This window comes from Hevea brasiliensis, chromosome 17, assembly GCF_030052815.1.
Source record: "Hevea brasiliensis isolate MT/VB/25A 57/8 chromosome 17, ASM3005281v1, whole genome shotgun sequence".
Taxonomy (NCBI): domain Eukaryota; kingdom Viridiplantae; phylum Streptophyta; class Magnoliopsida; order Malpighiales; family Euphorbiaceae; genus Hevea; species Hevea brasiliensis.
In genome coordinates this window covers 4,654,867-4,682,797 of record NC_079509.1, presented here as the reverse complement: position 1 = coordinate 4,682,797, position 27,931 = coordinate 4,654,867, and the positions used below count along the sequence as shown (strand labels likewise).

Here is a 27,931-nt window from a genome sequence, read left to right as displayed (position 1 = left end):
TACTGGGCAGCCCAACAGCCATGGATGATGGAACATTAAGCAACAAATTAATGGAATGATTAGAGAGATTTAAGCAAAAACAGGGCATCAGTTAATTAATTAATGAAAAGGTTTTTCAGTTTTATCTCCTTAAATATTGAATCAAAATTATGTGATCCACTAACTCACATGAATGATGTGATCCACTAACCTTGACGTGGTGCTGACTCAGCTAAATTTATTTTTTTAACAAGACTCAGATAAAGTTCTGTCCATCCGTTTATTCCACATACATCTATTACACGTGTGTTTAATATGCATCTGGAACACGTGCAAGACAAAAACCCAATATTAAATAACTTTATATAAAAGGGGAAAATAATTCTCTCCTCTTCAATTTGAGCAGAACTGTGGGTGACAAATTTGCTTCCAGTTGCATCTGCCCTATATCAACAATTTCATGCCTGCATTTTAAAAAAAAAAAAAATCAATTGTTTTATTAATTAAAGTTTAATTCTATTAAAACTGTTTCATAATTGTTTAAAAATTTTGAAATCATTAAATGAAGACATTTCATGTGAAATGGGAAGCTGAAGTTTGGTGGGATATAATTCCTGGTTTTGTTGATGAAACGCAGCATATAATTCTATTCCAATAGCGATATCACAGATGGGTCCCATGAAGAACATTCTTCCAAAGCGAGTGCTCACACCAAATGGCTTTTATTTGTTGGTATATTACATTCGATGCCAATGCTCCCAATAAACAAAGAAATTAATTATGATCGGTGAATGCAAAGATTGGACAAAGGAAACAACATTCACATGGCTTTTTGCTACACGCTATCCTACTAATTAATAAGGTCTTTGATCAAAGATGATTTGAACAGCTTTCTATAGGATGTTTCTTCATTAGATTTTTTGAAAAACTATAAATAATTGTTATGAAAGAATACATCTCATTAAAGAGATGTATTGCTCAAAAGGTAATTTGTTAGATTAGTCGCTAAATGATTAAATGCTCATCAAAATATCAAAAAAAAAAAAATCACTCAGAAGTTCTTAAAAAGAAAAATCAAAGTCAAAATAATAGCCGCATAATCACATTTTGTATCATCGTTTTGCGCCCCAGAAGATGCCATTGGCAAACAAGAAACTGGGAAGCCTGTTAGTTATACATGCAACGCTGTTGATCTCAAAAGTCATGAGATATCCTAAAATCCACGATAAGATGCCAGGTTGAGGTTATTAAATCTCCACCTAGAAGCCCAGCCCGAGTTTTCCACATGTCTGCTTTCTAAGAGCTCTACATATGGCTGCAAAAAATCAAAACGTTTCCTCGCAACCAATTGTACAATTCATATCAGTAACAGGGAGCTTGCGCAGTATTTATTTGAATAGAAATCCGAAGTTCGCAGGCACAAAAGTAATCCAAACAATAGAAAGTATGTAGTTTTAATGATCTTGAGTTCAGCCAGTATTCACCATGGCAAAATACATTTGTAGTTGTAATGGACTTCATGTTCCAGGGGACTAGCAGAAAGTTGCAGATAACTGGAAGCTTGTGGATGATTAAATGATGGTGTTTAACAGGACAAGTTTTGAAGTTAAGGCCATACATCATATAACGCATTTAGAAGCCATCTTGCAATGACTAAAGGACAAATTGCAATGATAAAATGCCAGCTGATCAATCACCTCCAACTTGCCTCTTCCATGAGTCTTCCACAATCAGTTCATCCACTCCCCAGTCCTCATAACTGGACATTAAAAAATAACAAATAAAAGAAAGATCAAATCACGGGGAAAAAATATATTACATGCGTACCTCACATTCTAGCAAACATAAGTAAAACTTTTATAGATTAAAAAATGACAATAATTAAAACTAAGATTATCACCTTCCATCAGGGAGGTAGCGACGGATGGTGAAAGGTATTTTCCGCTCTCGGAGTTCCTTCATAGCAATCTAGACAAATGAAGAAAAGAGATAAGGAGACCAATCAATAATTTTAAATGAGAAAAGAAAGGATTATATGAAATTTTCATGGTCTAAAATGCAGAGATGGAGCGAGTGGAGCCAAATTGATAATTGCATGCGTGTTGTAGAATAGAAGGCTGTGACAAGTAGGCAGCACATAACATGCAACCAACACTAATGAGTGCACAGTTGAAGATTAATGCATTCAACCAAAAATGCTGTCATATGAGAATACAACCAAGAAAAACATGGGCCATGATACTAAGATAAAGACATGGATATGGTGGTCCACTGTTCTACTTCACTTCAGCATTCTATCTTTGTAAAATAGAATAAAGAACTTGCATATGCTAGAAAAACAGAAGTGAAGCAAAATTTGGCACACAGGATGAACTAATTGGCAAATAAAATCCATAGCTAGCAGAGTTCATTTGCTAGACGAACTGCCCAATATACCATCGTGATAAAATGCTGAAATCACATTTTTTATTCATATATGTTTCAAATGTGACCCTTTTCTCTCCCCACTTCCATTGCTGCTACAGTAATTTGAATTCTGCTCACATCTACAAAACAACCAGCAATTTCTCTTCTTTTTCTCTCTCTAATCAGCACTAGTAGACTGATTTCTCAATTTGACCGCCATAAAACATTAGCAGGCTGGTTTCCCAACCTGCCCTACATCACAAACAGTAACACTGTGCAATGTAGGGCATTAATTAAAATGTTAATTAAGATGCTTCCTTGAAGATGAGATGAACTATATAATAAAGATGCTTCCTTGAAGATGAGATGAAATATGCAACGTGAAGATCAAGAATCTGAAAATGTAAGAACTTATAATAAAAGCAATTTCTGCAGCATATCAAACGTTGTCAGTAACATGTTTCGCATGTCCACAAGCAATGCTCTCAACAATCTTACCTCAAGTGGGTCTGTCTCACCCTCCAACTCAACCATTACAGGAGCATTCATGCTGCAAAGCCAATGGGTTTTTATGATCCCATTAATTCAACTCAATCAGCATAATTTTAAAATGATATGGTTTTTAAGCAGAAAAAAAAAACCTGATCTGGAGAGCACGAGTTCCCAAAATTCTGGCACGCTCATATTTTGTCATGTATTTTGATGTTTTACGAGGCCGTTCGACAGGTTCTTGTTCTTCTTTATCCCCAGTTTCAATGGGTTCCCCAGGAACATCCTCATTATTATTGTTATCAACATCATCCTCTGCTCCTTCCTGTCCAATCATTCCATGGAAATTTAAGATAATATGGAAGAAGGTTCAGCTATATCACATAAATCAAATGCAAGTATGACTTCTTACTTCAATCTCAGGCTCTGGCGGCTCATCTTCATATCTGCAGCAACAATATAGGGAATCTTAGATAGGTCAGCAAGCAACAAAGAAAAGAAATAAAATAAATAAATAAACAAAGGAAAATACATCTACAATGCACAAACTGAAACCAACTTACACAAAGGCATACAAATACCTGGTACTTATTTATGAAAAAATTCAGGATAAGTATGATACTATCACAGGGTATTCTTATGGAATAAACATTTGAGTAGTTTGCAGAATCTACAGGACCTCTGGTTCCACATAACATAAGAAGGGCGAAGATATACTTAAGAACCTAACATTTTATCTCAGAAAACTAGGACATGTTTAAGGACATTTCGAATTTTGAGCTTTTGATTTTGATTACGAAATAAACTATACGCTTGAAAATCAAATAAACTTGATAGATGTCTCGGCCTTATCAGTTTCTTGAGGAACAAAAACTTAAAATTTCCCATCGTTTCATCCATTAAATTAATTTTCTCGGAAACCTAATCAGAGAATGTAGCAAAATATATTAGCTTCTCTAAAAAATTTAAAAGAAGAAGAAAACCCTAAGTTCGCTTGTGATATCGAGCGTGCATGTCGACGTGTGTAAAAGAAAGAGAGGAAGAGAGAAACGAAACTAACCCCATATCCATATCATTGAAGTCGTCGTCTGCCATAGTTGATCGTTGAAGACGAAGAGAGCTTTATTCCTCACTCGGTCGGTGCCCGAAGCCCTGAGCAGAGAGTCCCGCGTTGATTTCCAAGGTGTAAGTTTAAAACAGAACTCAGCACCATCCTTGACGAATTAGATTATATAAGATTGGGCTTTGGGCCCAACAACTTCCATTTAAGATTTCGCTAGGTGCTGGAACTTCATGATCTCGGGCCTAATCTTTAATCGTGGGCCAGTAAGCCCATTGAGAAGCCCAGTACTAATCTACTGAATGATTACCCAATACTTTTTTGTGAATATTTCCATAACCTTGAAAATCAGTTCAGCGTAATGTTTGGACACACTGAAACAAAAGATCTTGAATTTTACATTTTTTTTCTTTATATAATTTTGTATTTAAGTTTGCCAATTAATTAAACAATTATTCTAATGTGTTTCTTAGCAAATATATGCACAATACGCATATTTGTGAATCAATTTGGACCCAAAACTATGGATCTTAGAGTTTAGCAGAGTAGTTGGGCCGACAAGTAAAGCAAGATGGGTCGCTGAGAAACGATTTTCAAGAATCGCCTGCCACCAAATTGCCGGCAATATAATATTAAAAAAAAAAAAAAAAAAAGGCAGCAGCATCACGGTAGAGCCAAACGCATGGTTAGCAGGATAGCGAAAGATTCCGGAGTGCAGGCTTCAAGGAATGAGGGTAGTTCCATTACGGTACACACATAATATCTATGCAATTTTATAATTAGTATCTCCCACTTGCCTTTTCTTTTGTCGCCTCTTATTTTCTTATACTTTCTGTTGAGAATTTTTTATATGATTTTTATTTTTAAGTGATTTAGCTTCACAGTTACCATATATTTGAAAAAAAAAAATCATAAGGGATGAAGGATGAGTCCCTAGCGTTTTTATTCCTTAAACTTTGCTGCCATTTCAAAATTAGTCATTTCTTAATTAACTTTTAATCATTGTCACATGTATTAATAATTACTAATTAGACATTTATTTATTGAGTTGGTTTAATAATCTTGGCGCAGGAATACAACTTAATTTAACTCTTAAGCTTATAGGCCTTCAGTTTCATGAGTGAATCTGTATGGTTTTCTTTTCCACACGTATGTCCAACAGTGCAAAAAATTAACAAACTGACAAATGCAGAAATAAGGAAAATCCTAATCGCCAGCCAAAAAAGACTGAACACATTGCCAGTGATATTATTCAAGACAAAATCCTTTCACCGGAACAAAAAGTTGTGCCAGATACTTAACAAAGAACAATTAATTGAAATTATAATTTTCTTTTAGGAACAATAAGTAGAGGATGTTCCTTCTGCAATGTTATGCCAAACTTTTCGGTCGTGTTTAACTCAGCACGATCCTCACCATTTTCAAGAGACCAATCAAAGCAATGTATTAAAGAGGCCAAAATCAATGGAAGTTGTCTTGTAGCCATTGGCAGTCCGGGGCAAATCCTCCTTCCTGAACCGAAAGGTAGGAATTCATAGTCACGACCCTTTAAGTCTAAATGTGAGCCAAGAAACCTTTCAGGTTTAAATAACAAAGGATCTTCCCAAGCAGAGGGATCACGCCCAATAGCCCAAACATTGACTAATATCTGAGAATCTTTTGGAATGGTGTAATTCATAACTTCACAATTCTCGACAGCACGACGTGGAACTAAAAATGGAGCAGGAGGGTGTAATCTCAGAGTTTCCTTTATGCATGCATTTAAATAAGGAAGCTGAGAAACATTAGATTCATGTATATAATCTTTGTTGATTTCTCTTTCTAGCTCCTCACGAACTTTTCTCATGACTTGTTTCTTCTTGATAAGCTCTGCCACTGCCCACTCTATTGTCGTCGTAGTAGTGTCTGTGCCTGCACTGAACAATTCCTGCAAATTAAACATGCTGATCTCTTAGACTATATATTTCCATTACTACAGTTGTGAACAACAAATCGAGCAAACAAAACGAGAGAAATTAAGGTGAAGGAACTGTTTAATTATTACTTACAAGAACCAACCAATTGATTTGATCGTCCTGAAATCCATTTGCAAGAAATACATCCAAGAAATCGTTTTTTGGAGCATCTTGGCCATGCTTTTGTCTTCTTTCCTTTACGTAAATTTCCCAAATCGCAAACATTTCTTGAACACATTTTAAGCTCTTCCTTCTTAGTCCTTGAGGATCCAACCCGCCGAGTATAGGATAAAAATCTGCTATATTTGGAGCAGTGCCCAATTCCATCATCTTCCAGATAAGATTTTTCAATCCACTAGCCACCCCTTTATCTTCCAAACCAATGAAGTCTTTTGAGAAAAGGAGATTGGACAACGTGTTAAAAACGGTAGTGAACACTACTTCTCCAATATTAACAACTTTTCCTTGTCTGGTTTCCAAAAATTTTACCATCTGGGCAACTTGCTTCTCTCTCAAACTGGCTTGCAACTCTATTTTTTTTGCTGAAAACAGCTCAGTCCTGCATAAGGCTCGCAAGGATTTCCATCCGTCGGTGCAGTGCGGGGCCCAAACAAGCGCTATACGGTCAAGTACTTGGCTTTGATAGGGACTTGCTTTTGGCACACATCTGGCGGACAGCAAACGATCATTTGTCTTGAGAATTTCTGCAGCTGCCATCGGAGAAGATCCAACTATGAGGACTCGCGTGCCAAGCCTCAGTGAAATTAGAGGGCCATAAGCTTTGGCATAGTGGGTCATGGAGATATGTGGCATTTTTCCTATATGGAGAAAGTTGCCTACTATAGGCCATGCTTTTGGACCTGGAGGAAGAGGCTGCCTTTTCGAAGATGGAGAGCTGAAGTGCATGATGATGATAAAGATAAAGAGTACAAGAAGTAAGAAGGGATGGGTGAAGAGATAAACAACTCTTGTTAAAGCTACATGTGTTTGATCCATATCCTGGGAGAAGATTGCAGCTTAAGAAGGTTTTGGGGGGGGGGGGGTGGGGGGGGGGGGTTGGTGTTTGTGGGGTTGGTGTTTCAAAAAGGAGAAAAACCTATGATCTAGAGAGAAAATTCTCTACATCTGGATAAATGACCTTGTTTAAGCAAAGAAAAAAAAAAGGAAAAAAAAGAAGAAAGAAAGAAAGAAGAAGAAGAAGTTGTCTTGGCCAATGGCAAGGGAGGGCCATATCTCTATAATTGCTCCATCCGTTGTCAGAAAATAGTTGTACCCTATTAATTAGTCGGCTATTTACTGAGTTTTGTTGTTATTAATTTGTTGTTATTATTATTATATCAATATGCTTTTATCATCCGAGTGTTTTTTTTATAATTAATATTAGTTGATTATGAAGCAATATGATTATTATTACATTTTTAAAAGATTCAATATGATGTTCTCAATCGGCTGTCGCCTCATTTTAACCTCATCTTGTAAAAGTAAACATTTTTTTTTTCTAGTAATGTGATGAGATATTGAGATTTTATGGAGTGCCTGACAAAGAAATGGCAATGGTGTTGTATTGGGCCAAATAGTTACAAATTTAGCCAGTTACCAATTCCTCAACATTGGGCTGTTCTTTTAATCCGGCACAAAGTCTTACCCCTATCTTCTGTTGCTGGGCTGCGCGTCTGGGCTTGTAACAAGCCACTGGAGGCTCCCCAATCCCAATGACCCAAATATCATAAAAAAATACAGTCAATTGGTGGTGGGGAAAACAATTTTTGTTACCCAGTTCCACGTTACAACCGTAAGGAGGTTAATTATTAAATATACTGATAATATTAAAAAATAATTTTTTTTTCACAGAAAAATAAATTTTTTTTATAATATAAAAAATAAATTTTATATAATTATAAGAAATAATGTATATATACAGAGTGTATCTAATAATTTTTCCTGCAAAAGTACAATTTGAATTACTTGAATTTAAAAAAATTGTATATAATTAACGCCAAAAATTGTATATAATTAACTCCAAAAATTTATTAATTATAGTCAAAGAAAGTTAAACTAAGGTTGATTCTAACTCTATTCTAGAATACATTTTATGGGAGGACTAGATATCTATAACTTATTAACTTTGCTATCATGTTAATAAAATAAATCATATTTAATTTCACTTTAAAAAATATCTTATAAAAAAATTACTCAAATTATATATAAAATATTTTTATCTAATATTTAATTAATGTGAGACTTAATAATTAGAAAATTATTTTAAAAGAAAATTAAATACACTATCCAATTGGTATAAGATTATAAAATTCCAACCATAAATCCTTTTTCTACAATTCAAGAAAATCACTCTACTTAAATTTGTCTCAAATTTAATTAGAATTTATTTTTAATTACTTGAATTTATTCTAAATCTGATTACTATTATAAAAAATATTGAAATTTATTTGATTTTATATATTTTAATTAATAATTTATATTAAAAAATTTATTAATAATTTATAAAATATTTAAATTTCATTTATTTGAAATAAAATATATAAAAATTTAAAAATATTATTATTATATATATATTTGATTTAATTAATTATTTATATAAATAGATTTACCTAATAGTTCCAACTAATCTAAATATGCTATAGGTATTATTCTTTAAATTTAAATTCATTCTAAATTCAATTATATATTATCTAAATGTATTTTATTAGATTATAATTAGATAATTCTAATCGAATTAAATACCTATAAATATCCGATTCATTGCCATCCCTTAACAAAATCACAATGAATAAACCTTGACATCAAAAAATTAGTAGAAATCTCTCATTTCAATGTCTCCCTACCATTATTGTAAAGGTTGCTTATTTTTAGTTTTCTTGGCATATTTAAATTTATAAAATAATATTCATATATTTACGTGAATTTCAAAATTTATATGTAAATAATTAATTAAAAATAAAAAAATATATTTTTATAATAATTTTAATAATTTTTATATATTATATTTTAAACAAAATTACTAATTTTAAAATATAAATTAATAAAAAAAATTATTAACCTTGACAATGCCAATATTGTCTTTTTTTAATTAAAAAATTATTTAACTATGTAAAAAAAAAAAATTGCCGACCCCTTCGTACATTTAAGTAAAATTATGCTCACGTGCCTTGCATGTGTAGCTATCCGCTAGTTTTCTATAGAAGATTACCGAGTTCTCCTTAGTTCAAAACCGTAAAAATATAAAAATTTAAATTTCACTCGTCAATCTCCTTCTCCAATAAATAAAAAAAATATATATATAGATATAAGAAAATTTCAGATATATTAGTGGCCAAAATTTCGATTGAAATAATGATAATATATATATATATGTTCAATGGATTTTTTTTTGTTTAGATCGATTCATCATGATCAAAATATAAAACGTATGATGAGATATTTATTAAATATATAGGTCTCACATAGTTATGTTTTTGTTATATGATCTATATAAAAATTTTTTATTATTTATTAATTTTGTTAAGAATTTTTTTTTTAGATTTAGTTTATTATACATTAAAATATAAAATATACAGTAAAATTTATTTATTAAATATATAAATTTTATATATTTATATTTTTAATTTATGATAAATCTTATAGGCCTCCAGTTTCATGAGTGAATCTGGATGGCTTTGCCTCTCATGCTCACTTCCACTAGTGCAGAAAATTAACAAATAGACAAATGCAAGAATAAGAAAAATCCATATCCCTAAAGCAAAGACTGAAGTCATTGCCAATATTATTAAAGAAAATATCTTTGGCACATACTTAACAAACATCCATTGAAATTATAGTTTTCTTTTAGGAACAATAAGTAGAGGATGTTCCTTTTGCAATGTTATGCCAAACTTTTCGGTCATGTTTAACTCGGCAGGATCCACACCATTTTCAAGAGACCAATCAAAGCAATGTATTAAAGAGGACAAAATCAATGGAAGTTGTCTTGTAGCCATTGGAAGTCCGGGGCAAATCCTCCTTCCTGAACCGAAAGGTAGGAACTCAAAGTCACGACCCTTTAAGTCCAAACTTGAGCCAAGAAACCTTTCAGGTTTAAATAACAAAGGATCTTCCCAAGCAGAGGAATCACGCCCAATAGCCCAAACATTGACTAATATCTGAGAATCTTTTGGAATGGTGTAATTCATAACTTCACAATTCTCAACAGCACGACGTGGAATTAAGAATGGAACAGGAGGGTGTAATCTCAGAGTTTCCTTTATGCATGCATTTAAATAAGGAAGTTGAGAAACCTGAGATTCATCTATCCAGTCTTTGTTGATTTCTCTGTCTAGCTCTTCACGAACTTTGCTCATGACTTGTTTGTTCTTGATAAGCTCAGCCACTGCCCACTCTATTGTCGTCGTAGTAGTGTCTGTGCCTGCACTGAACAATTCCTGCAAATTAAACATGGTGATCTCTTAGACTATATATTTCCATTACTATAGTTGTGAACAACAAATCGAGCAAACAAAACGAGAGAAATTAAGGTGAAGGAACTGTTTAATTATTACTTACAAGAGTCAACCAATTGATTTGATCGTCCTGAAATCCATTTGCAAGAAATACATCCAAGAAATCGTTTCTTGGAGTATCTTGGCCATGCTTTTGCCTTCTTTCCTTTACGTACATTTCCCAAAGGGCAACCATTTCTTGACCACATTTTAAGCTCTTCCTTCTTAGTCCTTGAGGATCCAACCCGGCAAGTATAGGATAAAAATCAGCTATATTTGGAGTAATGGCCAATTCCATAATCTTCCAGATAAGATTTTTCAATCCACTGGCCACTCCTTTATCTTCCAAACCAATGAAGTCTTTTGAGAAAAAGAGACTGGATAGCGTGTTAAAAACGGTAGTGAACACTACTTCTCCAACATTAATAAGTTTTCCTTGTCTGGTTTCCAAAAATTTTACCATCTGGGCAACTTTCTTCTCTCTCAAACTGGCTTGCGACTCCAATGCTTTGGCTGAAAACAGCTCAGTCCTGCATAAGGCTCGCAAGGATTTCCATCCGTCGGTGCATTGCGGGGCCCAAACAAGCGCTATTCGTTCAAGTACTTGGCTTTGATAGGGACTTGCTTTCGGCACACATCTAGCAGATAGCAAACGATCATTTGTCTTGAGAATTTCTACAGCTGCCATCGGAGAAGATCCAACAATGAGGACTCGGGTACCAAGCCTCAGTGAAATTAGAGGGCCATGAGCTTTGGCATATTGGGTCATGGAGATATGTGGCATTTTTCCAATATGGAGAAGGTTGCCTACGATAGGCCATGCTTTGGGACCTGGAGGAAGAGGCTGCCTTTTCGAAGATGGAGAGTTGAAGTGCTTGATGATGATAAAGATAAAGAGTACAAGAAGTAAGAAGGGATGGGTGAAGAGATAAACAACTCTTGTTAAAGCTGTCTGTGTTTGATCCATATCCTTGCAGAAGACTGCAGCTTAAGATTTTTTTTTTTTGGTCTAAAAGCCTTTCAAAAATGGGAGAAAAACCTATGATCTAGAGAGAAAACTCTCTACATCTTGGTAAAATCGCCTTTTTTAAGCAAAGAAAAGAAAGAACCATAAAAACAAAGGAGAAAGGATTGTCTTGGCCAATGGCAGAAAATAGTTGTACCCTATTAATTAGTCGGTTATTTAATAAGTTATATATATATATATTTGGTCACACGACTCCTCTTTTAAAAAATTTATCACATTTCACTATCTGTAAATAATAATATAAATTTTTTATTTTTTTTAATTATTAAAAAATTTATCACATATCACTCTCTCATAAATGAGTGTTAACCTTTTTTATATTAATTATTTAATTTTTATTTACTTATTTTATGCGTGAATTTATTAATTTTTAATATTTAAATTATTAATATATTTATACTTACAATTAATATTAATCGGTCTTAATGTAATAAATATAAATTTAATATTATATAAATTATTAAAATACAAACGCATTAAAAATATATAAAATATTAAAAAAATAATTATCAGTATAAATTTATAATAACATTTTAAATAATAAAAAAATAATAAAACATAAAAAATATACTTCTATTTAAAAAATTAATAAAAACATTTTTTTATAAACCTTAGACAATGCCGATGTCATTTTTTATAATAATCTTAATAATTTGTATATATTATATTTTAAATAAAATTATTAATTTTAAAATGTAAATTAATAAAAACGTTTCTTTATGAACCTGCCAATATTTTTTATAATAATCTTAATAATTTGTATATATTATATTTTAAATAAAATTATTAATTTTAACATATAAATTAATAAAAACATTTTTTATGAACCTTGACATGCCAATAATTTTTTTTTTTTATTAAAAAATTTATTTAACTATGTAAAAGAAAAAAATTGCGGACCCCATCTTATATTTAAGTAAAATTATGCTCATGTGCCTTGCATATGTAGCCATCCGCTAGTTTTCTCCTTAACTAGTTCAAAACTATAAAAATTTAAATTTCACTTACTAATCTCCTTCTCCAAACAATTATATATATATATATATATATATATATTCTTGTCTAGTGTAACATCTAGCTCATTTAACAAATTGACAAGGGTCTATAAAAAGAAAAAAAAATACTAATAATAATAAATAAATAAAATAATAATAATATATAATAAATAAATAAATAAAATAATAATAATATATAGTAAATGATGGGAAGAAGTCTAGGAATTTATAATAATAATAATAATAATAGGAAGAAGAGAAGCTTTTGGAGAGGGTTTCCTTTTTCCACAGAAGCAGAGGAGTTCCAAAATTCCACAACTAAAATTTTGCTTATGCCTCCCTCTACCCACTTTCATTTTACAAATCAACCCATAAACTCATAAAACTATTAGCTTAACACCCACTTGAACTAAAACCGTAACAAGGATTAGTCAATTCTTTCAAATGAGTAAACTCTTTTTCCCTTTTTGTTTAATTATTAAAGTTTAATTTGATATCCCTTGGTGATTTTCTATGGTATGAGAATATGAGGGAGATTAGCTTTGTGTTAGATTATTAGGTAAAGTTTTATTTTGAAACAATCAATTTCTAGGGTTAAAAATAAAAATGTAAATTCCTAGCTCATAAGTATGTGCTCTTTAATAGGTGAAATTAAGAGTTGGTGTACATAGAGAGGATTGGATCTAAGTTTTTATATCTTAAAGAAGAAATTAAAATATGATGTGGTTAATTCTTGGGGCTATTAGTGTAAATTTAATTATATTTAAACTAGCAAAAATTTTGATTTAATAAATGGAAAGAATTTTAGCATGAAATGCTCAAAGAGAAGAAAAGTATGTTGAATGGAGGAGGAGAAATAAATGGAGAAAATTTGGAATTTATCATATTATTTTGTATAGGCCTCAATTGGATATTTTAAATTTATTTGTGATGCATTGTGAATTGTTGAGAGCTTATTGAGCTGTTAGAATTTTGGAGATCGTTCAGTTTTATGCTGGAGTGCTGCTAGATTTCTTTTAAAATTTTCAAACATAAATCATACATTTTATATCTCACTATTCTCAATCTAGAATTTAAATTTCCTTCCTTAATGCACTTTTATTCCTTAACTTTAGAAAAGGATCCAACTCTTACAGTAGCTACTAGGGATATTCTAGCGGTTTAGGCTTCAGTCTGTTTTTGATATAGGTGAGTGGATAAATATATAACACTAGTATTTTATTAAATATAAATTATTTATTTATTTCTAAATATGTAAATGGAAACAAAGAATGATAATTTTATTCTTTATTATTAAATAAGATGAGATTTATAATTATAACTAAATAAATGGTTAAATATACTCAACATATATGCCGAATAGATAGTACCTTGTTAATGAGTAAAAATTTTTTAGCTCAGCTTATATTTACACTGTCTTTGGGACAACGCTTAATATACACACAGCTTCTGAGGCGTATATTAGGTGGTCACCCTTTGAGAGTAACTCTACATATGTGTATGACCAATATTTTTATTACTCTTGGACCAATGGGGTCAACATAAAGCCCAAGATGTTAGCATTGCTCTTAGGCTATTAAAATTTATTTTTGCACTTGAGATACTAATATTATCTACAGGAAGCATATTACAAGTGTACGAGGATATTACGGATTTTATGTTATTCTAGCAACTTTAGTAATATTTTTACAATATAAATTTTTATTTTAGCTCAGTTACATGATTCGGATTAAATGACATTCATTCAATTGACCTTTTCTAGCATAGCAGAATTGGTGTTATTAAATATCAAAACCTTATTTATTCTTCTTTATTTTTTTATTCATTTGCTCATTGAATAGTTATACTCACCCCTTAATTTTTAATATTTCAAATTCTTTTTGTTGACTCTAACACTAGTAGCCTATCTTTTAATATTGTCCTCTCTTCCACTTCACCAGTTGTACAGTCCAAAGGATGTCGGACCAGTATATTCTTTTGTAAGTCATTTTGTTTTAGATTACTGTAAATATATATAGGCAACAAGAAGCTGTAGAATCTAGTGGAGGTCAGACCAGTATATTCTTTTATAATTCATTTTGTTTTAGATTATTGTGCATATGTATAGGCAGTTGAAGCTCTAGTTTGTAAATATTTTCTTTTGATTATCACAGAGAGGATCTATGTATATGTGTGTATTTAAATATGTTTAATTAACACGGAGCCAATTTTTACATACCAAATGTATTTTAACAGGTTTCATATATTTTTTTAACTATAAATTTAAGGAAAATCCTATCAGTTTTTCAAGTTACATTAGTTTCTATAAGTTGGGGACGGATATGGCATTTAGACCCGGTCTATCATGGACACAAAATGTATGATGGGATCCATATATTAAATATGTAGATCCCATATTTTTATATTTTAGATCTATAATGAACTGGGTCTAAATAATATTACACCAAGTAAATAGATGTGTATCAAATACTATTGAATATTTTATATTTATCTAATGAATCATTGTCACATATATTAATCACTGATTAATTACTTGTATGTTTGACATTTCACTACAAAAAAAATCACTTTTGTAATTGATTTTTACAAATGATTGAAATTAGTTGCTATTAGCAATTAATTTTGTAACCGATTTATAATTTCATTTTTTTTAGTATAATAGTTAATTTTTAAAAATTTAGCAACAATTTATTTCCTACAAAAGTTTTCGCCTAATTTTTTATTTTTTTTAATTTGCAACCGATTTTTGCTCTCAAAAAATTCTCACTTTTTTTTAATTTTTTACTTTGATTTGTAACCAATTTGTGAATGCTAATAGCAATTAAATTTTGCAACCAATTAAAATCGATTGAGAATAACAACCGATTACAAAATTTTTTCCCCAAAAATTCTCACCCAATTTTTTAAAAAAATTAGCAATCGACAATCGATTATTAATTTGCTTAATAAACCACTACTCATTTTGTTTCTCCACTACTCTTTTTTTTTTTCTCTCTTTCTTATCTTTTCTCTCAAAATTTTCATCATTTTTTTCATTTTCATCTATGTTATTTATCATCTTTTCCTTCTAATATATTTTCTTCATCATCTTTTTTTTTCTCATATATTTTCTTCATCATTTTTTTTCTCATATATTTTCTTCATCATTTTTTTTTCTCACCTACTTTCTTCTTCACCTTTTTTTTCTCATATTTTTTTATCATATTTTCTTTCTCATCTATTTTTATATATTTTCTTCATCAATTTTTCTTTCTTATCTATTTTTTTCATTATTTTTTCTTTCTCATCTTTTTTCTTCTTCATTATCTTTTTGTTTCTCATCTTTCTTATTTAATTTATTTTTCTTTGTCATAAAATAAAAATTTTTTATACAAATATAATTTTTGTTAGTAAATTTTTTGCAGTATTAATTTTTAGTAATTTTTTATTATAATATATATGGTATTTTTTTTAGTAATTTTTCTTATAAATATCTTTTTATATTTAATTTTTTATTAATATTTTTTATAATAGTTATTATTAGTAATTTTTATAATATTTTTATACTAATTTTTTAGTACTAATTTTTCATTAATAATTTATTATCTTAGTAATATTTTAAAAAATTATTTATTTGAATTATTTATTTGTTATTTGGAAATTTAATTTTTTTATAATTTTTTTTTAATTAGCAATCAACTTTTCGGTTGCTAAATTAATTGTAAATAATAACTGATTTACAATATGGTTGCAAAATTATAAAATTAAATATATTAAAATTTTTGCAATTAGCTATGTTTCGGTTGCTAAACTGATTTCTACAAGTAACCAATAATTTTTTACTAAAAGTTTTACTTTTTAAAAAAATTAATTAATTTGGAAATCAATTTGATTGTCAGTTGCTATTTGCAATCAGTTTCATTGAAACCGACTGAATTGATTGCTAAATTGATTAACAATTGATTTTAATGAATTAGCAACTGATTCGGTTGGTTTCTATTTCAATTTTTTTTAGTATTTATTTACTAATTAATTTCATTAAGGGTTTTTTTTTTAAATTTAACTCATTATGGATCAAAACATAAGATATATAATAAAATTTATCTATTAAATATATAAATTTTTATATATTTATATCTTTAATTTATAATTAACAGAATGTAAATAAGAATTTTCCCATATTTTAACTTTTACAAGCCTCCAGTTTTATGAGTGAGCCTGGATGGCTTTACCTTTCACGCTCACTTCCACTAGCCCAGAAAATTAACAAAGAGACAAATGCAGGTATAAGGAAAATACATATCGCTAGAGCAAAGACTGAAGTCATTGCCAATATTATTAAAGACAAAATCTTTTGAAAGGAGCAAAAGGTTGTGCCACATACTTAACAAACAACCATTGAAATTATAGTTTTCTTTTAGGGACAATAAGTAGAGGATGTTCCTTCTGCAATGTTATGCCAAACTTTTCGGTCATGTTTAACTCCGCAGGATCCTCATTATTTTCAAGAGACCAATCAAAGCAGTGTATTAGAGAGGCCAAAATCATTGGAAGTTGTCTTGTAGCCATTGGCAATCCGGGACAAATCCTCCTTCCTGAACCGAAAGGTAGAAACTCATAATCATGACCCTTTAAGTCTAAACTTGAGTTAAGAAACCTTTCAGGTTTAAATAACAAAGGATCTTCCCAAGCAGAGGGATCACGCCCAGTAGCCCAAACATTGACTAATATCTGAGAATCTTTTGGAATGGTGTAATTCATAACTTCACAATTCTCGATAGCACGACGTGGAACTAAAAATGGAGCAGGAGGGTGTAATCTCAGAGTTTCCTTTATGCATGCATTTAAATAAGGAAGCTGAGAAACATTAGATTCATGTATATAGTCTTTGTTGATTTCTCTTTCTAGCTCCTCACGAACTTTTCTCATGACTTGTTTGTTCTTGATAAGCTCAGCCACTGCCCACTCTATTGTCGTCGTAGTAGTGTCTGTGCCTGCACTGAACAATTCCTGCAAATTAAACATGGTGATCTCTTAGACTATATATTTCCATTACTATAGTTGTGAACAACAAATCGAGCAAACAAAAAGAGAGAAATTAAGGCGAAGGAACTGTTTAATTATTACTTACAAGAGTCAACCAATTGATTTGATCGTCCTGAAATCCATTTGCAAGAAATACATCCAAGAAATCGTTTTTTGGAGCATCTTGGCCATGCTTTTGTCTTCTTTCCTTAATGTAAATTCCCCAAACGGCAAACATTTCTTGAATATATTTTAAGCTCTTCCTTCTTAGTCCTTGAGGATCCAACCCGGCGAGTATAGGATAAAAATCTGCTATATTTGGAGTGGTGCCCAATTCCATCATCTTCCAGATAAGATTTTTCAATCCACTAGCCACCCCTTTATCTTCCAAACCAATGAAGTCTTTTGAGAAAAGGAGATTGGACAGGGTGTTAAAAACGGTAGTGAACACTACTTCTCCAATATCAACAACTTTTCCTTGCCTACTTTCCAAAAATTTTACCATCTGGGCAACTTTCTTCTCTCTCATACTGGCTTGTGATTCTATTGCTTTGGCTGAAAACAGCTCAGTCCTGCATAAGGCTCGCAAGGATTTCCATCCCTCGGTGCAGTGCGGGGCCCAAACAAGTGATATACGGTCGAGTTCTTGGCTTCGATAGGGATTTGCTTTTGGCACACATCTACCAGACAGAAAACGATCATTTGTCTTGAGAATTTCTGTAGCTGCCATCGGAGAAGACCCAACAATGAGGACTCGGGTGCCAAGCCTTAGTGAAATTAAAGGGCCATGAGCTTTTGCATGGTTGGCCATGGAGATATGTGGCATTTTTCCTATATGGAGAAGGTTGCCTACGATAGGCCATGCTTTGGGACCTGGAGGAAGAGGCTGCCTTTTCGAGGATGAAGAGCTGAGGAGCTTGAGGATGATAAAGATAAAGGGTACAAGAAGAAGTAAAAAGGGATGAGTGAAGAGATGAACAACTCTCGTTAAAGCTGTCCGTGTTTGATCCATATCCTTGGAGAATATTGCAACTAAAAGAAGTTATTTTTCTTTTTTTTTTTTTTGAAGGTATGAACTTTGATATCAGAAACAGACAATGAATTTGGTAATTGCATTAACCAAGAAATGAAGTTATGTACAAAACTAAGCTCGTGAAAGAAGACAAAAAAGTCAACAATGTACTTCCATCAACTAAATATTTAATCAGAACAAAGTACTGCCATATGAAAGCAATGCTATATGAGTTGTCACTACCATATAATAAGCAGCTGGCAAAATTAAGGCAACGAAGTCAACAAAGAACTGCTATATCGTCAAATTCTATTTGTTGATTGTATGAAATAGTATCTCAGCTCATAGATTCTGTTCAACTCGTGGGATTTGAACTTGCTTAAGCAGGACGAAGAAATTGAGGACATTTTGTCTATTCCAGTTGGAATTCACATGCAAGAGGACCGCTTAGCGTGGTATTTTGATAGGAGAGGATTTTATTATGTGAAGTTTGGTTATTACATTGCCTGGCAAATCCATAATTCTCTGGGCCTCTGGCAAGGAATTCAACAGGTCTGGGTCCATCTTTTCAAACGAAGCATTTTGGAAAAATATTGGGAAGATATCGCTCTCAAGTAAACTTCTTATATTTGTCTCTGGTCTTTTCTCAAAGGTAAACTGTCATCTGGAGAGTTTCTCTATCAACGAATATAACACCAAACTAAGCTTACCAAAATTAAACTGACCAGAATAACTTTCAGATTTTAAATCACTTGACCAAAAATGATTAAATAAAGTCATTTAGTAGTTACAACTAAAGTTATACACATTCAAGTGCTTGTTTAGTATTATTTGGATGTCCAAAACTGTTTTTTTGAATAAAAGCACCATTTTAGGTGTAGAAAAAACAGTTTGAAAAAAATTATTTTATTACTTTAATGATCTTACTACTAAAACTTATCAAATTTAATTTTAAATTATTTTTTAATACTCTCTAACTAGTATATTTAAGAAAGTGATTTTCTCAATCGCAGTTCCAACAGCAATACCAAACAAGCCTCAAGTGGTACTCACATTCCAAGCAAGTACAATAAATATTGTGATTTGCTAGCATCTCAAATAGCTTTATCTTATATCTAATTAGGTAGTTTTTCCTCACGGCCGGCACAATTTTTTGACCTGAATAACTGTGATACCAATTATAACACTCCAATTAAACTAATCTAAATAGGACCACCTAATTCAAAATTGTTAATACAATTAAGGTTATACAAATACAAGTAGTGCTCACATCCCAAGCACCTGGGATATTACAACGAATCCCTCGTGCATTGCCTAATTGTTTATTATATGATCAAAGGGAAACTGTAAAGCACATTTTCTTTGAATGCCCAAGGGCAGCCACCATCTGGTTAAACTCTCCATCTAGGGTTTGTTCTTCTCTGTTTAATGGTACATCTATTTTGGATTGCTGGGTAGAGCTTACTCAACCCCTTGCAAGTCAACCAGCGGGGAGCTATTTTGTTCAGTTGGCAGTTTTTATGTGTGGGAGCATATGGAAGTGCAGTAACGAACATGTCTTTAATGGGCATCAACAAGATAGTAATCAGGATAAAAACAATGCAATTTCCTTTCAGCAAGATTTTGTTGAAGCTACCTCTGCTGACCAATCTTTGGGGAACCATCCAATCATTCAGCAGCATTCCTAGCTACCTCATCTAGTGAATGCTTTGAAAAGTAATTTTGATGCAGTAGTAGATTCTTCCAGCAACAGAGGTGCTACGACAATCATTTTCAGGGATCACTCCGGTTCAGTAATTAGTTGGAAATGCGAATTATTCTCTCATATCTCGGACCCTCTCGTGTTAGGGAGTTTAGCATGTCGAGAAGCGGTTCAGATGGCTGTCAATAGAGGCTATAAACGAGTGATATTTAAAGGAGATTGTCAGAACCTCATTCAGGCCATTCTCAGTACTCAATGTCCTATTCACATTGCAAATATGGTGCCTTCTATCTGTAAGATGAGCAGGGAATTAGACTTTGTTTCTTTTACTTATGCTAGAAGGTCCTGTAACAGAGCCACCCATTCCTTGGCTCAGAAGATCTTGCGTCATGTTTCTTTTGGTGTTGACTTTGTATATCAACATCACTTTGTACTAGGCTTGAAGCCCATTTTATCTCTTCAATGAAATTAATATCCTTAGGAAAAAAAAAGGGAAATAATTTCTACTAACTGTCAATAAATGAAACTTCAAATTGGCGGCAACCAAATCTCTTATATATACCAACAAAAGGCAATGCTACTTTTTTTTAGAAGGTAAGGCAGCAACCAATCTGCACGACATCTCATAACCTTATCAAAGATGCCTCCCATTATTGTTCGAGTCTTGTGCTTAATTTCTTCTTCTATAACTAAAAATATTTTTCTGGATTGATCATGCCCATCTTTCTGATCACTCCTTTTTTTTTTTTTAATATTTTTATTTTTAACTCTCATTTAATTTCGTTCTCTGTTAGCTTTTGGGTTTTCACAAACATTTGTGGCTCTATCTGCTCTCATGCTTTTTGTGAAACATAAAAGTTACCCAAAAAAAAAAAAATGCATTTCGGATTTAATGCATCAATGGAGAATTACAAATACATGAAAAACACGAAGGATAACTCCCTAAAAATGAGTACCTAACGCAAGGAGTTCATGAACTGTTGACAGCGTACAAGAACGCAAATTTCCAATTCCTTAATTTCAGAAGGATCTACACCTATAATCTTCAAACACATTGGGTAAGAGATGAGCATGACTCGAGGATCCCACATGGAAGAAGAAGACATGCTTCTCCGTCCTGAGGCCAAATGATCATTGATAAAGCACCAGGAGAGAATTTGTTGTGCAATGCAGAAGTATGTAAATTGTAAAGAAATAAAACAAACACATAAAGCATCAATATTTACGTGGTTCACCCTTTCAACATAGGGCTACATACACGGACATGCCATCTTCCACTATCAACAATAATAAATCATCATTACAAGCTCGTAGTTATACCACCAATAAACCCAATTACTTTCAAGAGAACACATACAACATAAAAAAGAACCCATACAACATCAATCTGCTCATAATAAATATATTAGTTAGTCCTTCTCAGTCTCCTCTAGACATAACCCAATATATTTACTATTACAACACTACACCACATGGTGCCTTCAACTATTTGGGCAAAAGCCCTCTCAAAAGAATCCCTTCCTCTTGAATTCTATATCATTTCTCCACTTTAGGCCGAAGCCTCTCTCTACTGCAATGGGTAAAAGCCCCTCATCAATGCTCAGTGCCAAATCTGCAGCAATTGGCAAGGCTCCTCTCTACAATGGGCGACAACCTCATTCCATGAGCTGAAAGCCAAATAACTCTTTTCACCATTCTCATATTTATAGTGTCTCACTTAATTTATGAATAATACTAAAATAAGAATTTTACTTTATATAGAAAATATTCCTTTATCTTATTAAGAAATATTTCTCCCACTCAAATTAGATCATCCCCATGCTCTGATACCAATTTGTTGTGCACCGCGGAAGTATGTAAACTGCAAATAAACAAAACAAACACATAAAACACCAATATTTACATGGATCACCCTCTCAACATAAGGCTACATCCACGAACATGCCATCTTTCACTATCAATAATAAATAAATCATCATTACAAGCTCATAGCTATATTACCCATTAACCCAATTACATCTAAGAGAATCAATACTATATCGAACTGCTCATAGTAAATATATTAGTTAGTCCCTCTCAGTTTCCTTTAGACATGATCCAATATATTTACTATTATAATACTACACCACAAAGGGTGTCTTCAACTATATGGGTAAGAGCCCTCTCACCAATGGATAAGAATCTCTTCTTCTTAAATTCTATATCCTTACTCCATCTTAGGCCGAAGCCTCTCTCCACTACAATGGGTAATTACCCTGTCACGACACAACCTATGGGTCAGACCGGCACTAGGATCTGGGCCAGTCTAAAGCCCCCGAGGCCCGTAGTAAGCCTAACTATTCCTTAACCCAACTCTAAGGCCCATTTGGGCCCAATTTCAAGAAATCAACTGGACAGAGTCCAGCCATAAAATGGACATTTCAACGGGGAGTTTTTTACTCACCCGACCTGTAAACACAATAAATAATTAATTGGGGAGCTCAGCTCACCCTCCACATACTCAAATATCATAAAATAAATGGGAGCTCAACTCCCTCATCCAACCCATCAAACATGCATAAAATAATAAGTTTACAGGTCCAAAAATAAAAATTTATATTACAGACCCAATTCATTAAATATCTCTAACACATGCGGAAATTCTAGAGTTAACAGGTTTATACAAACATTAATAAATAACCTGCGAGGGAGAAAAGCAGGTTAACCTCAAAAATATCCTCTTTTGGCCTGGAAAAAAATATTGAACAGGAGTGAGCGTTCGACTTAGAGAGTAAAATATCAATTTTAACCATAATCTCTATAACTATCTAAAACTAATGCAACCTGTGGAGTGAAATGCAACATCAATAATATTTTCACATCATAACAGCAAAAAGGTAATTTGGAGCACTCACACACCCAGTAATATCAATCATAATATATGAGAGCTGATCCCCTATACAGCTCTCTTAAATCCAACCTGTGCCAGCGAAGAACTCAAGCCGGACTTTCACTTAATAAACCAAATCGGGGCCCCAGCAAAGAACTCAAGCCGTGACTATCCCGAAGGACCGGGTCCCAGCGAAGATCTCAAGCCGTGACTACCCGTCCTATCCATAGTCTACACCACATCATACGCACGCCAACGCACGCACACTGCTCCAAATTACCACAACAACATCATGGCACTTTAACAGTTATGAATGCAACATAAATCGTGCCTAGAGTTTAACTATATATATATATATATATATATATATATATATATATATATATATATATATATATATATATATAAGTGATGCATGAGCATGCTTGAACATATAATAATATCGAAATTACAATTAAAATTAATATTTTACTCACAGACTTGACAGCGGTCACTGTGGCGGCTGGGCGGAGGAAGAAGGTTGTCTCGGCTCACCTGACAATTTTATTACAATCATTTAATAAATTGATTCAATACAAACTTAAGAAAAGACCAAATACGTCCTAAGTCGTGCCGAAAATCAGGCAGAGTCTCCCATATACCTAGGACCTACCCAACCTGCAAAAGGGCTCAAAACACACTTCTATATTCACAACCCATATATCCACAACTCAATCAATTTAGTCCTTATAATTGATCATTCTTGCAAAAACTGCCCAAATAAGCTCTAAAAATTCTAAAACTTTTCCCCGCGGTCCTTAGCAATATTACTAGGCTATTGCAAAAAGAATCATAATTTTTTGAGCTACCACGAATATTTTTCGGGCTTACCTATGCCGATTCCGACTTTGGAGACGCGCTCGGGACGTCTGACAATGGTGGGGTAGCCAAAATCTCGATCCAATCCAGAGACTTTTTCGGTAACTGGTCTGTCTGGCCGGAAATTCACAGACCCGGACAACTGTCGAATTTCCGCGAATTGAAGATACCTACACGAAACCCACAACACGGGGGTTAGTACATAAATTTTACGGAATTTTCTAAGCTCATTTAATGCTCGGAAAAACATAGCAAAGTTTCGTGGGACCCACCGAAAAATGGTGTCGAAAAATTTTGAAATTTATATTGCCGCGAAGCTCTTGACGAGTGGAGCGTTCTGGTACTCTCAGTTTTCTCGTGGGGTTCACTGTTTGCGAGAAATCTAGCCCAAAAGTCGAAATGGGCTAAAACTTCCCGGGTAAAAATTGGACAAACCGCTCCACGGATTTCGGTGTTCTTGGTGTCTATGGAAAGCTCTCGACGAGTAGATGGATTTAGACACAAGATCCGGTTCGATTGGTGGCCAAATCGGCCGGATTTCGATCAGGAAGACGAAGCGGGGCGCTTGCACGTCGCGTCGCTTCGGGCTCCTTTTTCCGGTGTTCCAGCGCGGCGAGTAGCCGGGCTGGGACGTGGCGCCGGTGGGTGGCGGGAGGCGGCGCGGTGGCAAGGGGAGGAGGGAGGAGAGAGAAAATGGGAGAGAAAGAGAGAAAGGAGGAAACGCGCGCGGGAGAAAAAGAGAAGAAGAAGAAGGAGCCGGTCCGATTAGACCGGTCTGATCCGGTTCAGTTCGATTCGGCCGGTTCGATTCGGAATATAAAATTTTAAATTTTTACTCTGCCTTGGGACCGAAAACGAGGTCCAAAAATTCCGAAAAAATTTTAGAAAACTCAAAAAAATTCATAGACTCCAAATATATTTTTAGTTTTGCCACGTGGTCTTTAAATTAATTTTTAAAAATCATCAAAGTTTTTATTTTCAGAAAATCGAACCCGATTTATAAAATCCGAAAAATTTCAAATAATTTCCTAAAATTTAAATAAAATTAAAACATCAATATTTGCCCAAAAATAATAAATTTAAAAATTAGGGGTGTTACATACCCCTCATTAATGGGCAGAGCCAAATCCTCAGTAATTGGCAAAGCCTCTCTCTACAATAGGTGACAGCCTCACTCCATGAGCTGAAAACTATTCTCTTTAATGGGAAAAAGCCAAATAACTCTTCTCACCATTCTCCTATTTATAGTGTTAATTCCCTCAATCCTAATCTGATTAGGAGTCCATCTCAATTTAGGAATAACACTAAAATAAGATATCTACTTTATATAGGAAATATTTCTATTAAGGAATATTTCTCCCACTCAAATTAAGAAAAGATTTATCTCCAAATCCCATTACGATTTTAAGTCATAATTCTAAAATTTGACCCTATAATCACTGGAACCTGGTGAAAAGAGGCCAAGTGTTGGTCTAAAAACCTTTCAAAAAGAAGGAGAAAAATGTAAGATCTAAAGAGAAAACTCTCTAAATCTAGAACCAAAGAATAGAAAAAAAAATCATAAAAAGGCTTGGTTTGACTTGGTTCAATATATTACCCATTGATGCTACTGTGAGTCTATTTGACCATTTTAAAGATGATGTCAACTTGCAATACACACAAATGATGAGATAGATGACTTATTGGCCAACCACATTGAGGTCAATGATTTGATCAAATAGAATTAGAGTATTGTAAGCAGATAACAATGTTTAGTTTAGCAGAGTAAACGTACCTTATTTGTCGTGTTATATATTATGGTATTTATAGACTAAAATCTTAGTAATAGTTTGAGGTGGTTGCGAGATTTTGGAGTGCTTGGTTGTGATTCTGAAATTCTCGAGGAGTGTGCCCATCATCAGTTGCATGTTCCTCGTCAAATAATTGTTTGAGCAATTTGGGTTGTTGAATTAAATTCGGTCATTGTTCAGATGGTTATCACTCAATCAGGTAATCAACGATTTAATGCTCAAATCCTTGATCAATCTATCTAATATTTGGATATCTTGATCGAGTTACCTGATGCTGGGACTTCTTGCTGCTTGACATTTTGACTTTTTTTTTTATGTTGTTTTGACTTTTTTACTGGGCCATTTTGACTTTTCAATTCAGTTATATGGGTAGGTTATATCACTCATTTAGCAATCCCGAGTTCAAATCCACACTCCAGGAAAAAACCAAGAGCACAACTACACAGGCACCAGTCTAGGCCATGCGACATCCTGCACATCATTATTAAACAACCCAAAAATCCCAGATGAAGGATCATCCAAAATATGAAGACCTTCAAAACCACTAACAACTATATCAGCCAAAGCTTCGGCCACCATATTAGCTACTTTGAAGCAATGAACAATCTAAACTTCCCATGTACGCTAAAGAAGAGCTCAACATTGGGAAATCTAACCCACAAGTCTCAAATTAGAATATGTTTCTTTAGAAACTAAATCAATAGACAATCGAGAATCCATTTCCACAATAATTTTAGGGAAACCTTGCTCCCATGCCAACTGGAGCCCATACATTAAAGCATTCAGTTCCACCTGCTATCCGCTCTCTTCAAGTACTATTTGTTGATTATGAAGCAATGATGGTTATTATTACGTTTTTAGAAGATTCAATATGATGTTCTTAGTCTCCTCCTTTAACCACATCTTGCAAAATTAAATAATTATTTTGTTTTCTATTAATGTGATGAGAGTTTTTGGAGTTCCTGCCAAGGAAATGGCAATCGTTTTGCATTGCCAGATACTTGTAAATTTAGCCGATGACCAATGCCTATTGTCACGGAGTAAGAAGTCTGCTCACCTCAAACTTACTTCAAACCGTGCGGCCTTAGTCTTCCCCCAAGACTAAGTCAGCCTTCTCACACTCAAAGTCTATAAAGATAGACTAATAAGGGTGACAAAGGGAAAAATGGTGAGAGAGTGAGTGAAACACAAGGAACAAGTTTGGCAAAGGGAAAGTAACTTTACTACTCAATAAAAATTGCTTTACAAGCCTAAGGCTCACAAGAGAGCAATAAAGTGGGCTAAATATACAAAAATACACTTGGAAGCTTTGGTATGGCTTGAGAGCATGTGGAGACTCTTGGTTGCCCAAATGAAGGCCAAAAACCCCTATTTATAGCCTTCATGCCGAGTTGGAACTCCCTTTGGCGGCCAAAATTCGAAAATTGGCGGGTTGGCAATTTTCTGGCGGGGAACCTCGTTTTGGCGGGCTGCCAGCGCGGGTGAACCTCGTTTGGGCGGGCTGGCAGCCCGCGCGCGCCCAGCGCTCCGCGCGCCCAGCTCAGCGCGCAGTTTGAACCTCATTTCGCCCGCGCGCGCGCCCGCGCTCTCCAGGCGCTTCCAGAAGCTTCGGCGGGCTGAACCTCGTTTGCCCGCGCGCGCCTGGCGTTCCCGCGCGCCAGTTTGAACCTCGCCCGCGCGTCCGGCCTCCCGCGCGCGCCCAGTCTTTCCCGCGCACGTTTGAACCTCGTTTCCGTACGCTGTCCCGCGCGCCCGCTCCCGCGCGATGAACCTCGTTTCGCGCCTTGTCTGCCCGCGCGCTGCTCCCACGCGGCCCGCACGCCCGACGGGCCCGTTGTGCGCCAGACTTGGCCCGTGAACCTCGTTTTGGGCCTCCCATCGCCCGGCTTGCCCCAGCAAGCGCCCAGCACGCCTCCAGCCCCTCTGAACCTCATTTTGGCGTGCAGTAGGCAGACTTAACCTCATTTTGGCCTGCTCCTCCCGGCAACTCTCCTGCTTGCCCGGTTGGCCTGTTTGCCCCGAAAATTGACTCCCGCAAACATTGCCTCCCGGCAATGCACCTTCCCTTCGCCCCACAAGGATTTACACCTACTGAACCTCCCTCTGTAGGCAACCTCGCGGAAAAAAATTGGACTTCTCCGGGAGACCAAATTTGTGGGGTGACATTCTCCCCCACTCAATCCGCACGACGCCCTCGTCGTTTGGACTTCCTCCCATGCCTCCCGGCATGCACCGCAGTGTTGCTTCGGGCTTGCTCTAACTGTGCTCCTGCAGCACTCTCCTCGCCCCCTG

General features: G+C 34.1%; 4 protein-coding genes across 4 annotated transcripts; all 4 read right to left on the bottom strand.

Moving 5' to 3' along the window:
* Window positions 1-1,345: 1,345 nt before the first annotated feature.
* LOC110641612 (DNA-directed RNA polymerases II, IV and V subunit 6A-like) lies at window positions 1,346-4,069 on the bottom strand. Its single transcript, XM_058139951.1, has 6 exons — window positions 3,935-4,069; window positions 3,287-3,320; window positions 3,027-3,199; window positions 2,884-2,935; window positions 1,880-1,947; window positions 1,346-1,738 (listed from the first exon to the last, which is right to left on the bottom strand). The coding sequence occupies exons 1-6, from the start codon at window positions 3,967-3,969 to the stop codon at window positions 1,669-1,671; spliced, it is 432 nt and encodes a 143-aa protein (XP_057995934.1). The 5' UTR covers window positions 3,970-4,069; the 3' UTR covers window positions 1,346-1,668.
* Window positions 4,070-5,192: 1,123 nt separating this feature from the next.
* Window positions 5,193-6,902, bottom strand: LOC110641608 (probable (S)-N-methylcoclaurine 3'-hydroxylase isozyme 2). The gene is made up of 2 exons (XM_021793396.2): window positions 5,983-6,902; window positions 5,193-5,861 (listed from the first exon to the last, which is right to left on the bottom strand). The coding sequence occupies exons 1-2, from the start codon at window positions 6,883-6,885 to the stop codon at window positions 5,256-5,258; spliced, it is 1,509 nt and encodes a 502-aa protein (XP_021649088.2). The 5' UTR covers window positions 6,886-6,902; the 3' UTR covers window positions 5,193-5,255.
* Window positions 6,903-9,635: 2,733 nt separating this feature from the next.
* Window positions 9,636-11,571, bottom strand: LOC110641603 (probable (S)-N-methylcoclaurine 3'-hydroxylase isozyme 2). The gene is made up of 2 exons (XM_021793388.2): window positions 10,447-11,571; window positions 9,636-10,325 (listed from the first exon to the last, which is right to left on the bottom strand). Exons 1-2 carry the CDS (start codon window positions 11,347-11,349, stop codon window positions 9,720-9,722), a joined length of 1,509 nt encoding a protein of 502 aa, XP_021649080.2. The 5' UTR covers window positions 11,350-11,571; the 3' UTR covers window positions 9,636-9,719.
* Window positions 11,572-16,689: 5,118 nt separating this feature from the next.
* Window positions 16,690-18,506, bottom strand: LOC110641604 (probable (S)-N-methylcoclaurine 3'-hydroxylase isozyme 2). The gene is made up of 2 exons (XM_021793389.2): window positions 17,515-18,506; window positions 16,690-17,393 (listed from the first exon to the last, which is right to left on the bottom strand). The coding sequence occupies exons 1-2, from the start codon at window positions 18,418-18,420 to the stop codon at window positions 16,788-16,790; spliced, it is 1,512 nt and encodes a 503-aa protein (XP_021649081.2). The 5' UTR covers window positions 18,421-18,506; the 3' UTR covers window positions 16,690-16,787.
* Window positions 18,507-27,931: the final 9,425 nt, after the last annotated feature.

What these genes read in the sequence shown, in the direction of transcription:
- LOC110641612 (XM_058139951.1), bottom strand. Translation starts at nt 3,969, where the DNA reads ATGGCAGACGACGACTTCAATGATATGGATATGGG. An exon ending in TTCAATGATATGGATATGGG is followed by an intron (nt 3,321 to 3,934) that starts GTTAGTTTCGTT and finishes TTGTTGCTGCAG; the next exon opens with ATATGAAGATGAGCCGCCAG. An exon ending in CGCCAGAGCCTGAGATTGAA is followed by an intron (nt 3,200 to 3,286) that starts GTAAGAAGTCAT and finishes ATGATTGGACAG; the next exon opens with GAAGGAGCAGAGGATGATGT.
- LOC110641608 (XM_021793396.2), bottom strand. Translation starts at nt 6,885, where the DNA reads ATGGATCAAACACATGTAGCTTTAACAAGAGTTGTTTATCTCTTCACC. An exon ending in AAATCAATTGGTTGGTTCTT is followed by an intron (nt 5,862 to 5,982) that starts GTAAGTAATAAT and finishes TTTAATTTGCAG; the next exon opens with GAATTGTTCAGTGCAGGCAC.
- LOC110641603 (XM_021793388.2), bottom strand. Translation starts at nt 11,349, where the DNA reads ATGGATCAAACACAGACAGCTTTAACAAGAGTTGTTTATCTCTTCACC. An exon ending in AAATCAATTGGTTGACTCTT is followed by an intron (nt 10,326 to 10,446) that starts GTAAGTAATAAT and finishes TTTAATTTGCAG; the next exon opens with GAATTGTTCAGTGCAGGCAC.
- LOC110641604 (XM_021793389.2), bottom strand. Translation starts at nt 18,420, where the DNA reads ATGGATCAAACACGGACAGCTTTAACGAGAGTTGTTCATCTCTTCACT. An exon ending in AAATCAATTGGTTGACTCTT is followed by an intron (nt 17,394 to 17,514) that starts GTAAGTAATAAT and finishes TTTAATTTGCAG; the next exon opens with GAATTGTTCAGTGCAGGCAC.